General features: G+C 36.6%; 1 protein-coding gene across 1 annotated transcript; it reads left to right on the top strand.

The window, feature by feature from the left end:
* Positions 1-6355: 6355 nt before the first annotated feature.
* Positions 6356-12128, top strand: LOC148784957 (uncharacterized). The gene is made up of 4 exons (XM_088875627.1): positions 6356-6485; positions 8046-8342; positions 9691-10517; positions 10812-12128. The coding sequence occupies exons 1-4, from the start codon at positions 6356-6358 to the stop codon at positions 12126-12128; spliced, it is 2571 nt and encodes an 856-aa protein (XP_088731753.1).
* Positions 12129-12455: the final 327 nt, after the last annotated feature.

Below are 12455 nucleotides of genomic sequence, written 5' to 3'. Positions count from 1 at the left end.
GTGAGATCACTTAATTATGTCAACACTGTTTGTCATTAGGTTGTCTTTGGAATTTGTCAAAGTTAAATATAATATATACATAGTATGCTGATCAAGAACTTCATTAATTACTCACTAGCTTGGGATTTATCTACTAAATTAAGTTTGATTAATTTGTACATGTACATATATATATGCAGTCCTCAAAATTATAGACAATATATTTTTGAATTATTCAAATCAAGTTTGATTAGCATTGACATTACCCCACAAATAGACAAAAATTAGAGGGAGAGAGCATGTAAGGTGGAGAGACATGAGGTACATATTGTGGCGTGAGTGTGTCGGGAAGACATGACTGATGACTTGACTCTATATATGTCCATTGCATGTCCATGCAGGTACTGGTAGTGTGGTACTAGTACTAATAGTCTCGGCAGCCCGGAATACATAGTTATGCAACACCTCCAGGTGAGGATGAGGTGACAAGTGATGAGGCTGAATCCCCCCCTTCCTCCCTTTTATCTGCCTGCTGCACACGCGGCGTCGTCCTTCCGGGATGAGGGGACCCTATGCACGTTCTAAGCCAGAATTTGTTGTCACCTGCAAATTGTGTCCATAATTCAACATTAATTCCCTGTCCATTTGTATATAGGACAAAACAAACATAAGCAATTCCTCTCATGTTGTAAATGAATAAATTGACCTCCTATAAAAAAAATTCTTATGTTTTGTAAAATTCAACATTTACCTTTTTGTATTTTTTAAAATTACGCAATTTACCTTCTTGAGTAGGGGGATAAATTGCTTATTTTAATTAACAAAATAGTGTAAATTATTATTTTTTTAGAGATGTAATATATTTATTTACAATATCATACCGAATAAATTGCATTAAACCCCCTCTCTCTATATATGATCATCATCAAACATGAGGATCCCCTGCTCAGCCCCTCAATCTTGTTTCTTCCTTTATATATTTACGTACTTTTCCCCTCCTAATTAACTTTCATTTACTTGCATCACATACACTTTCGTAAGTTGATATATATTCAGATAGATGTTTAAATTTGGAAAATGAACATTAATATATTAAATTTTTATGTGATGTTAATTTTATTTTTTAATTTAAATTATAAAAATTAAAAATTTGATATATTTTTTTTGGAAGCTTAATATTTTAATAATTATATTTAGGGAGAAAATACAATTTTGCCTTTCGAAGCAAATTCGTTTTATGGACCGAGATTTAGAGTAAATGTGGCATTTTCTTTGAATTCTAATCCTTAATATCACTAAGTTGATTAAAATTGTATTTTTGCTCATAATATAATAATACGGAAATACCAGATTTTGAGTATAGTTAGATAGCAGTAGTCGTATTGATGATTATTATTATGAGCAATTAAAGGTAAAAAAAGAGGAGGAGGAGCAAAAAAGTGAGTCATTTTCAGAGGGGAATTACTCACAAGTAGTGGGTATCTATCCATCTCAATCTGTGCACTAATTAATTAATTAATGGTATGTTGGGATTATCTAAACAGTTACTATAAAGTAAATTGAGAGTTGCATGGAATGGTATTCTTGGACAGCCACTCAGATGCTTTTCTGACATCATTAATTTTTTTATTATTAATTAAGGCCCATATCCAAAGATTGCCTTTCTACCTTTTTCTTGGATTTGATTCCTTGCTTAATTTTCATGTTTGCTTATAATTAATGTCGTTTGTAATTTAACCAATTTTTTCTTATATATCCTACATATAATTATTAATTATATAATGATAATTACTTGTTCAATCTTAACAAGGATTCCAAGTCAAGTGTGCAAGTTGTGGTCAAAACAACTTTTCAAATGGATTTGAGACGCTCAACAACTTAACATCCAATATTCTCAAACCCTCCTAAAATAATAATTGGTCAAAATTTTGTGATGCCCAACCCTGTCCAAGCACAATGACCACCATTTGCACACATGAATGTCGCCAAATTCCATCTGAATCACTTACACAAATCTCGTCATTTTTGTGCGTCCCAAAATCCGTTTTCGAGATTTCAGATCTTCACAACAAAATACCTGTGTCGAATGCTGTCATAATAAAAACAACTTCTGTTGTCCCCCGTAATTACATTGTTTGTGACGAAAATCCACACCATTCCAAAACTTTGCAACAGAGGTATTGATCCATCCCATTGCAATTATTTTACGACTGAATCTCCCGCAACTTCAGTCTAACTGTGTCAATGTCCGTCGCAAATTTATAATTGTGACGGTATAAAAATGCTAGTGCACTTCTTGATATGAAATAATAAACAAAAGAAATAGTAATATGATTAGATTCGATGCCATAATCTGAGAAAATCCGCTTTTTGTTTGGGTGGGATGGATGGGGAGAGGTCTAAAGATCTCTTTTCGAAAATCTGAATTGATTTTATTCAAGAATATGTTGATTCTTCAGCTTAGCTTATCTTCCGTGGTCCTCTCTTTGGATGGAACCTTTTTCATTTCCCACTGCTGCTTTGACAAAAACAGTTGTTATATCAAAGTATTTGGAAATATAGCTCTTCCGCTTATGCTTCTTTCAACTTAAAATAAGCTGAAATATCAAAGTCCCTGAGAGTGTTTTTTTTTCAATTTAAGATATTTTTTTGAATAAATTAATTTTTCATAGATTTTTTTTCGTCCCAACTAATTTTATATATTTAAAATATGTCCTTAAATAATTGCTGAAATTTAAGCTACCTTTTATATAATATATGTTTTAAGAGTACTTAAGTAAATTTTTTTTAAGTAAATATAATTTTCATTAAATAAATAGTACAATCGTACAGTAGAAAATTGCTCAATGAGTGGCGTCTCCCTCGACAGGCCAAGGGATAGGCCAAAGTCTATATAACACACAATAACTAACCGAACGAGTTTAAAAAGCACTAAGAATCCTCTATCTAATATCTTTCACAATGAGTCCAACAAGTACAGTACTTAAAGTAATTTCATAAACAAGTCACTAATAAACCAACTTTTTTACCAAACACTTCCATATACCCATCATTAGGTTTCTACTTACAACTATTATTTTTAAATACTCTTAACTTCTATATGTTAATCACTTTTAGTACTTTTCAGAAAGTAAAACTAAGGTTTTTGCAAACACCCTCATCAATGACTTCTTCCAAATTCAATTGGTCCAAACAAAAAAAAAAAAAAAAAAAGAAAGAAAAAAAAAGAGAGAGAAGAAGAATAGGGTGGTGGCTTTATATATAGAGATATGATAATAATCCTGTTGCTTTTAAGAATCAGGCTACTTGTATAGTAGTAGAGAATCTGTTAGTGCCTAAACCTGATGAAGCATCTATTGCATGGTATAAATGTAAATCACGGTGGTTATTGAATTTAATTAGTTGATTAATTATACCTAACAACAACATGCACATCATCATCGTACATAATTTAAAAGATTTTGGCAGCTTACAAGTAGCTAGGTTAATTAATCAATGTGTGATAATTTTTATTGAATATATAATTAAGTAGGTTGTATAAGTACCCACCATGCATGCATGTTCATTAATTAAGCAAAATATATTCACTGTGCGCAATATATACATATTATAAAAGAGATTATATATATATATATATATATACACTATTGTACTTGTCTGAAGGAGAAGGGGGATGTCCTGCAATTTGGAATATTTATTTGTTAGGAAAATAGTAATTTTAGTTCCATGGGTTGGTATTTTTAATTTTGTACGAATCTATTTCTAATTTTGGTCCTATAAGTTCATGACTTGGGTCCTATTCAAGTGAAAGTGGCTTGTTCATATGCTTTTGTACATGACCACATTAAAAAGAAATTCTAACCAGTTTGATAACTTGGCTTTCTAGCTAACATTAATTATATATATATATATATATATTTATGTATGAATGCAATAATATATATATCATCATATTACGAGAATTGAAGAGATGGATGTATAATAAAAACCTCCCAAAGAGGGCAGGTCTGACATTGGAGTTTGAGGATGGGTTTAAGACTTTCATAGATTGTGCAAAGGGTCAGTGTGGACAAATGGATGGAGACAAAATTAGGTGCCCTTGTCAAAAATGCAAAAACGCAAAGTTCAGAACACCCAATGATGCCAGTTATCACTTGTGTATGCGAGGGTTTATGCCAAAATATTATAATTGGACTCTCATGGCAATGATAGGGTGCAAGAGTACTTTTACGCTGTGACTGTCCCTCTAATTCCTGAGGAGCAAACCCCAACCGCCTATGTAGAGGGTAATTATTCACATTGGGGTGATGAATAACATACGGATTGGGCGCATCGGATGGTTTTTGATGCAACCGGGCCGAGTTATTTTTCTTCTTCTCAAGATGTTGTGCTTGATGATGGTACGAGGTCCTGCCCTATTGATGCCGGTCCTTCTCCATATTATCATGCCAGTGGTCCCTATGATTATGAGTTAGGGTTGACAGACCGTTTTTACAATGTAGTGCATGTTGCCGATCAGCCATTATGGAATAGTTGCATCCGATCTCAATTGACAACTGTTGCTAGGTTGGTGTACATCAAGGTGGATGACCATATTTATCGGCGATCATATGATTGAATATCTCAATGGGCAAATAAAATATTATCCCCGGATCACATCTCGCTGAGAGATTACTACAACACGAAGAAGTTGATAAAGGATTTAGGTTTATCCATTGAGAAGATCGATACGTGTAAGAATGACTGCATGTTGAACTGGAAGGACGATGTTGATTTTGAGTACGGCAAGTTTTGTGGGGACGCTAGGTATAAAATGACCCGAGGGCTAGACCCACGCCGCAAGAAGTCCCCGTATGCCATCTTTAGGTACCTGCTGCTTACTCTTTGTTTGCAGAGGTTGCATTCTTCGAGGGCAACTGCCGAGCACATAATGCGGCATGGCACATATCAGATGGAGGAGGGATCAATGTGTCATCCATCCAATGCCGAGACTTGGAATCATTTTGACTAAACGTATCCCGATTTTGCAAAAGAGCTGCTTAATGTTAGGTTGGACCTTTGAGTAGATGGTTTTAGACTTCACGGTCAATACGATCGTACATATTCATGTTGGTCCGTTATCATTACACCGTATAATCTCCCCCTAGTATGTGCATGAGTTCTGAGTACATATTCCTGATGATGGTGATCCTTGGCCCTTCTAATTCGAAGCGTCTGATCAATATATACTTGGAACCATTGATCGAAGAGCTGCTGCAGTTGTAGCATGTGGATGTTCGAACTTACGACAATGCCACGGACAACGCATTCATCATACGGGCGGTGTTGATGTGGACTGTGAACGATCTACCAGCCTATGAGATGGCGTTTGGATGGAGTACCACCGGTATTATGGGTTGCCTAGTTTGTATGCATGACATACGAGCATTCCATCTGTAGCACGGAAAGAAGGCGTGCAACTTTGACTTCCACAGACAGTTTCTCTTTGAGCACCATCCCTACCGAAGGAACAAGAAAGCTTTCACGAAGAATCGTGTCGAATATAAGGTTGCATGTCCGAGGCTGATAGGAGACCAAATCCTAGATTGGGTTGCAGACATTAGTCCTGCCGTTGAAATGTTGTTGACACTCCCTTTCGGCTATGGTAGCGACTACAAGTAGACGAAGAAAATTATCTTCTGAATGTGTTTGATAATATATTCAACACGGTCATGGACATCAAGGGAAAGACGAAGAATAATTTAAATGCACGTAGGGATTTGAAGATCATCTGTAATCACCCGGAGCTTGAGTTGAACGAACGTAGATCGAACGTTATGCCCAAAGTAGTCTGTACCCTGACGAAGGATTCGTGGCCTTAAGTTTCCTGATGGTTACGCATCTAACTTTGTCTGTTGCGTTGACATGATGAAATTGCGGATGCACGGCATGAAGATCCACTACTATCATGTATTCATGTAGAAATTAATCCCGACCGCCTTTTGTGAGATGCTTCGCGAGCATGAATGGAGTTCTTTAAGGGAGGTTAGTCTTTTATTCCAAAGCATATGCTCGACCATGCTTCATGTCGCCGAGCTACATGGGTTAAAAAACAGTGTTGCCATCACACTGTGCAACCTTGAGAAGATATTTCCTCCAGCTTTTTTCGATCAATAGAGCACCTCATTGTTCACTTACCATGTGAAGCTCGCGTAGGGGGGGGGGGTCAGTGCAATACAGGCGGATGTACCTATTTGAAAGGTTCCTACATCAGTTGAAGAAAAAGGTGAAAAATAAAGTACATGTCGAGACATCAATTGTCGAGGCATACATTGTTGAGGAAATTGGTTTGTTTTCTTCACAGTACTTTGAGTCGGACGTGCCTTCCAAATGAAGCATGCTTCGTAGAAATGATGAGCGCACGAGCAGTGATGCTGGAATCCAGGTGTCTATTTTCAACTACCCTGGTAGGGCTATTGGTGCCTCGAAGAAGAGATGGCTTAGTGGACCAGAACGGCACATCATCGGTACGTATATTTTGACCAATTGTAAAGTAGTCACCCCATATTATGAGTAAGATGTTATTTTCAATATACATATGTGACTTCTGTAGTATTTTACACATAATCAAGAGACTAATTGGTAACTATTAAAAAAATTCAAATTTGATTATAGATAAAATATAGGTCATAATTGAAATATAATAAAATTTGAATTGATTAAATTGAAGTTCATTATAATATTTGGGAGCAAATTATATTAATTAAGAAATTACGTATGATGTAATGATAATTATTGAAAAAATTAAATAAAAAATAATAAGAATATGAAAAAGGGGTGGGTAGCCACATGCCAACCCACTGCCCCTCTCTTTCAATACATATATTTGTGCATTTGAGTGTGCAATTGCACACGTTTGATAAATTGCAATTCAGCTCTCGAGTGGAAAACCGAGGTAAGAAATTTTTGTTCTAATTTTTATTAATTAACATAATTATATTATTTAATTAGTCCATTTATTAAATATTGTTTATATTGATCGATGTAGTATTTTATCGAAATATTTAACGAGTTTGGTTATTTAAATTAGTGTTAAATTAAATATCACATTTGATATAAAAAGGATATAGTTGATTAATTAAATTATTAGATGTCAATATTAATATAGTTAATTTATGCAATCCCATTAGAATTATTAACCACATATGTAATTCTATATATTGGTTTTTAATTAAATTATATAGTAACGATAAATTGATAGAAAATTCATAAAAATATTTCAAAAATTATGTTTAAGAAATATTATATATATTAATAAGAGAAAATGAGATTTTTAATGATAATCTAATTTAGGGATGATATTAAAAAATCATAATTATAAATATGTAAGGGTTTTGATTAAATGAATTTTTATGAATTAGTTGATAAATTAAATATATATTTGAGAAGTTTAGAAATTTATAATTTTTTTTTCAAATTTTCAATGTTTACACCTTAACCTTTTGTTAGGATTTGGATAATAATAGAAATGATGCGGTAAAACAAGGCAGGTGTTACGGTAAACCATCACTTTTTCAGCCAAACCACCACCACCAGCAGACAGCCCATCACTGCCACTGTCGCTGGCCAGAAAATCTCGCCGGCACGTCTCAGGACACGACCATCATCGTCAGACTCGCTGTCTCTAGATCTATTCAACCATGGTGCGGGTTGCCTGAAGTTCGTACTAAGCGCCGCCATGGCCACCTCAAAAATTGCTGCGTCGCCCTAAAAAACGCCGAAAACTTCTCACTAAAAATTCGGCGCTGCCACGGCGAGTTGTCGGCCGATACATACACCGTTCGAATCCCTTGATGAGGAGAACATTTTCCCTCAACGACCTTCTGCGGAAAATGCTTGTCAAAAAGCCTTTGTAACTAATCGTGTAGGAGATTTTGGTTCATTATTAGGAATTTTAGGTTTTTATTGGATAACCGGTAGTTTTGAATTTCAGGATTTATTCGAAATATTCAATAACTTGATTTATAATAATCAAGTTAATTCTCCATTTGTTACTTTGTGTGCTGCTCTATTATTTGCCGGTGCAGTTGCTAAATCTGCACAATTTTCCCTTCATGTATGGTTACCTGATGCTATGGAGGGACCCACTCCTATTTCCGCTCTTATACATGCTGCTACTATGGTAGCAGCGGGGATTTTTCTTGTAGCTCGTCTTCTTCCTCTTTTCATAGTTATTCCTTATATAATGAATTTTATCTCGTTGATAGGCATAATCACAGTATTATTAGGAGCTACTTTAGCTCTTGCTCAAAAAGACATTAAGAGGGGTTTAGCCTATTCGGCAATGTCTCAATTGGGTTATATGATGTTAGCTCTAGGAATGGGTGATAACTCTGCAATTATAATGATTTTATAGCAATTTAATCTTCCTTTTTAAGCCAAAATATTCCTAATTATGTGATTTTATTGCATATTCAGCAAAAAGGAAGATTACAAGGACGTTTCTGCAAAATTGACAAAGTACGCCCACGCTTAATGGAGTAGTCAACTCGGGATAAGGATAAGCACGAACGATTTCCCCAAGAGATAAAGGAATCAAGTGTTTAGATTTAGAAAGGATTCTTTTGAGCTTATCTTTTGTAATCTATTTACCTTTTTAGAGTTTATCACGTATCTATCCCCCCACTACGTTTAGATTCGTAGGGGACTTTTGTTATAAATAGGGGGATCTCTTCATTAGAAGACATTCAGTTTTTATCTTAGAACTCTATAGAATTCTCTGTTCATCTCTTCTCTTTTATTTTATTTTACTACCGGAATTAATGGAATTCCACTTTATAGTGTGTTCTTCCATTAGTATGTCCGGCTAAATTCCTTATTTCCTGGTTAAGGTATGGTGATTGCTTGATTCCCATTATGTTGTGAGATCTAATCTGCGTTCTACACTTGTCAAGCAAATATTCATGTTATTCTCTGTGCTTTAATTACAAACATCTGATTTATGAATGATTCGGCCGGTTGTTCATTATCAAGAAGGTTTGCTTAGCTAATTGAACTTTATAAATCCGTGTAATTGTTTATTTAGTTCAATACTTAGTGGCAACGTAGCATGATTAGTTATGTCACAGTATTTAATTATGTTATGGGGAATGCATGATCTAGTTTAAACAAATTGTCCTCGTAGGAGTTTGTTGATTAGAATCAGGCCTTTCTAATTCTTAATGCTGTTAATAGATTAAATCTTGTGGACGTTCCCAGGATTGTCTGTTAATTAGAGATCTAGCGAACGGTCGTACCTTGGCTAACGAAAAGGTAAGGAAAGGTGAGGTTGTTAGGTCGTACCAACGACCATAACTGGTTTATTTGTCCATACATGTGTTATTCTTGCATCAATGATCAACTCACGAGAATCAAGCATAATCCTAACCTTAACCGGGAAATCTCTCTCTCATATCTCTATCAGGTATTTTTAATTATTTAGTTTTTGATCATATCTTTTTATCAACATCCTTCCCCCATTATTTTCCATTTTTCTAAAAGAAATTAACTTAAAACCAATCCCTGTGGATCGACCCTACTCCCACTTTCACAAGTGTAGTAGGAATTATTTTTGGTGACTTCGACACTCATCAAATTTTGGCGCCGTTGCCGGGGATTGGCGTTTTTAAGTATATTTCTTTATTTTCTTTTACTCGATTTTATCACCATTGATGCCAAGGTCTTCTCGTACAGGTAAATTGGTATACGACCCCGAAATCGAAAAGACCGCACGAAGGCTTCGTCAGGAGACTAAGCAACAATTGGAAGGAATATCCGCTCCATACAAAGACAAAGAAGACCCAACTTTTGAATTTGAGGAATCCGTAAGCGAATCCGAAGAAGAGACAATGGCTTTGATCCCTGAAAGATCGATCAATGACATGACGTCACCCGATCTAAACCAGCAGCCACTGTGCATTGAATACCCCGATTTAGAGGTAGATTTTGAACTGAAATCTGGATTAATTCATTTACTTCCTACCTTCCGTGGTCTCGCAGGTGAAGATCCACATAAGCATCTGAAAGAATTCCATGTGGTGTGTTCCGGAATGCGACCACAAGGCATAAGCGAGGAACAAGTCAAATTGAGAGCATTCCCCTTCTCTCTCGCCGATCAAGCGAAAGATTGGTTGTATCTCCTACCTTCAGGATCCATTACAAGATGGAACGATCTCAAAAAACAGTTCCTTGAGAAATACTTCCCTGCCTCAAGAGCCACAACAATCCGGAAGGAGATCAGCGGAATTCGACAATTCACGGGAGAAAGTCTTTTCGAATATTGGGAAAGATTCAATCGACTAGTGGAGAGTTTCCCCCATCATCAAATCCCGAACCACCTGTTGATCCAATATTTCTATGAAGGTCTATCAAATATGGATAGAAAACTGATAGATGCGGCAAGTGGTGGAGCATTGTTCGACAAAACCCCCACCGAGGCGCGTAAACTAATCTCGACTATGGCGTCCAACACGCAACAATTTGGGGTTAGACATGATGATCCACCTAGGAAGAGCCACGAGGTAAGTAACCTTGAAGAACGTTTAAATCAACTCACAACTGTTGTTGAAAAAGTTGTTGCAGATATCTATCAACAAGTCAAAGCATGTGGTATCTGCACCTTAACGGGACACGCCACCGACATGTGCCCAACTCTTCAAGAATCAACTACCGAACATGCCAACGCCGTAGGAGGATTCGCCGGACAACAACAGAGAAGATATGATCCTTTCTCTAACCCTGGATGGAGGGACCACCCGAATCTGAATTACGGCAACCAACACTTTCAAACACCCTAATACCGACCACCTCCACAGCCTAACCCCACGCCAAACACATCTCTTGAAGACATGATGAAAGCGCTAGTGACCAACACACAACAATTTCAGCAACAGACCCAGGCGAGCTTCCAACAATTCCAACAAGTCCAACAACAGACTCAGACGAGCATTCAAAATCTAGAATCTCAAATCAGTCAATTGGCGTCAACTGTTGGTAAGCTCGAGTCCCAAGGTAAGCTACCTTCTCAATCTGTGATTAACCCTAGACAAAATGTTAGTGCTATTACGCTTTGTATTGGAAAAGAATTGCAGGAACATGTGAACGAAGATGACACCAAACGTGGGCTCGGTGTGAAAAGAAAGCCGGAAAAAGAAATTGAGGTCGAACAAGAACAAACCAAACACGAAGTGGACCATCCGCAGCCTTTGGTAACTAGACCACCATTCCCACAAAGATTCACCAAAGCGAAGAAGGAAGAGGAGGAAAAAGAGATCCTTGAAACGTTCCGCAAAGTGGAGGTAAACATCCCGCTGCTCGATGCCATCAAGCAAATACCCCGATACGCGAAATTTCTCAAAGAATTGTGCACTAGCAAGGGTAAACTCAAGGGAAACGAACGGGTAAGTATGGGGGAGAACGTCTCCGCAATTCTCCAACGAAAATTACCCCCAAAATGCAATGATCCAGGTACGTTTTCTATCCCTTGCAAAATTGGAAAGATTGGAATAGAAAAAGCAATGTGTGATTTAGGTGCCTCTATCAATATTATGCCTCTTACTATATATGAATCTTTGAATGTTGGCCCATTGAAAGAAACGGGGGTTATTCTTCAACTTGCCGATCGTTCTGTAGTTTACCCCGAAGGAGTTCTTGAGGATGTACTTGTGCAAGTTAATGAATTGGTTTTTCCTGCTGATTTTTATGTGCTTGATATGAGGGGGGATATTTCTCCCAATTCTACATCCATCTTGCTAGGAAGACCATTCCTTAAAACCTCAAAAACTAAAATTGATGTTGATGCCGGAATTCTCTCTATGGAATTTGATAATGAGGTTATGAGTTTTAAAATTGATGGTGCCATGAAATATTCTAACGATGTGCGTTCTATTTTTTTCATTGATTCTATTGATCCTTTATCGCAAAAAAATGCTATGTTCAATGGTAGAGAAGCATTCAAGACAACAATTGTCAAAAGATCGAGTCGAAGAACTTACAAGAAAAAAGTCTTTCATGACAAAATAAGTTCAAGGAAGAAGTCATCCATGGACTACCAAGTTCCCCTAAATCCACACCATCACCGGGTGCATTACATAGAAGAAGTGGATTTAGAGTGTCCAACTTATTCAAGTTGAGGCACAACAATGTCTAGCCAAAGACATTAAAGAAAGGCGCTGCATGGGAGGCAACCCATGAAATCTCTATCCTTTCCTTTCATCTTTCGTTTAATTTTAGTTTTTGCAAATTTTACTCAATTCTGTTTGGATGGCTGAATTTGACAAATTTGGAGATCCCACTAAGCGTGCCCACGCTTAGTCGATCTTTCAAAACTGTTTCAACTCACCTCACAAAAACAGATTTGGAGATCCCACTAAGCGTGCCCACGCTTAGTCGATCTTTCAAAACTGTTTCACCTCACCTCACAAAAACAGATTTGGAGATGCCACTAAGCGTGCCCACGC

The sequence above is a fragment of the Sesamum indicum genome, linkage group LG11, assembly GCF_026168435.1.
Source record: "Sesamum indicum cultivar Baizhima isolate 11 linkage group LG11, ASM2616843v1, whole genome shotgun sequence".
Taxonomy (NCBI): domain Eukaryota; kingdom Viridiplantae; phylum Streptophyta; class Magnoliopsida; order Lamiales; family Pedaliaceae; genus Sesamum; species Sesamum indicum.
Note: the sequence above shows the minus strand (reverse complement) of the source record. Positions and strands in the feature narration are given on the sequence as shown.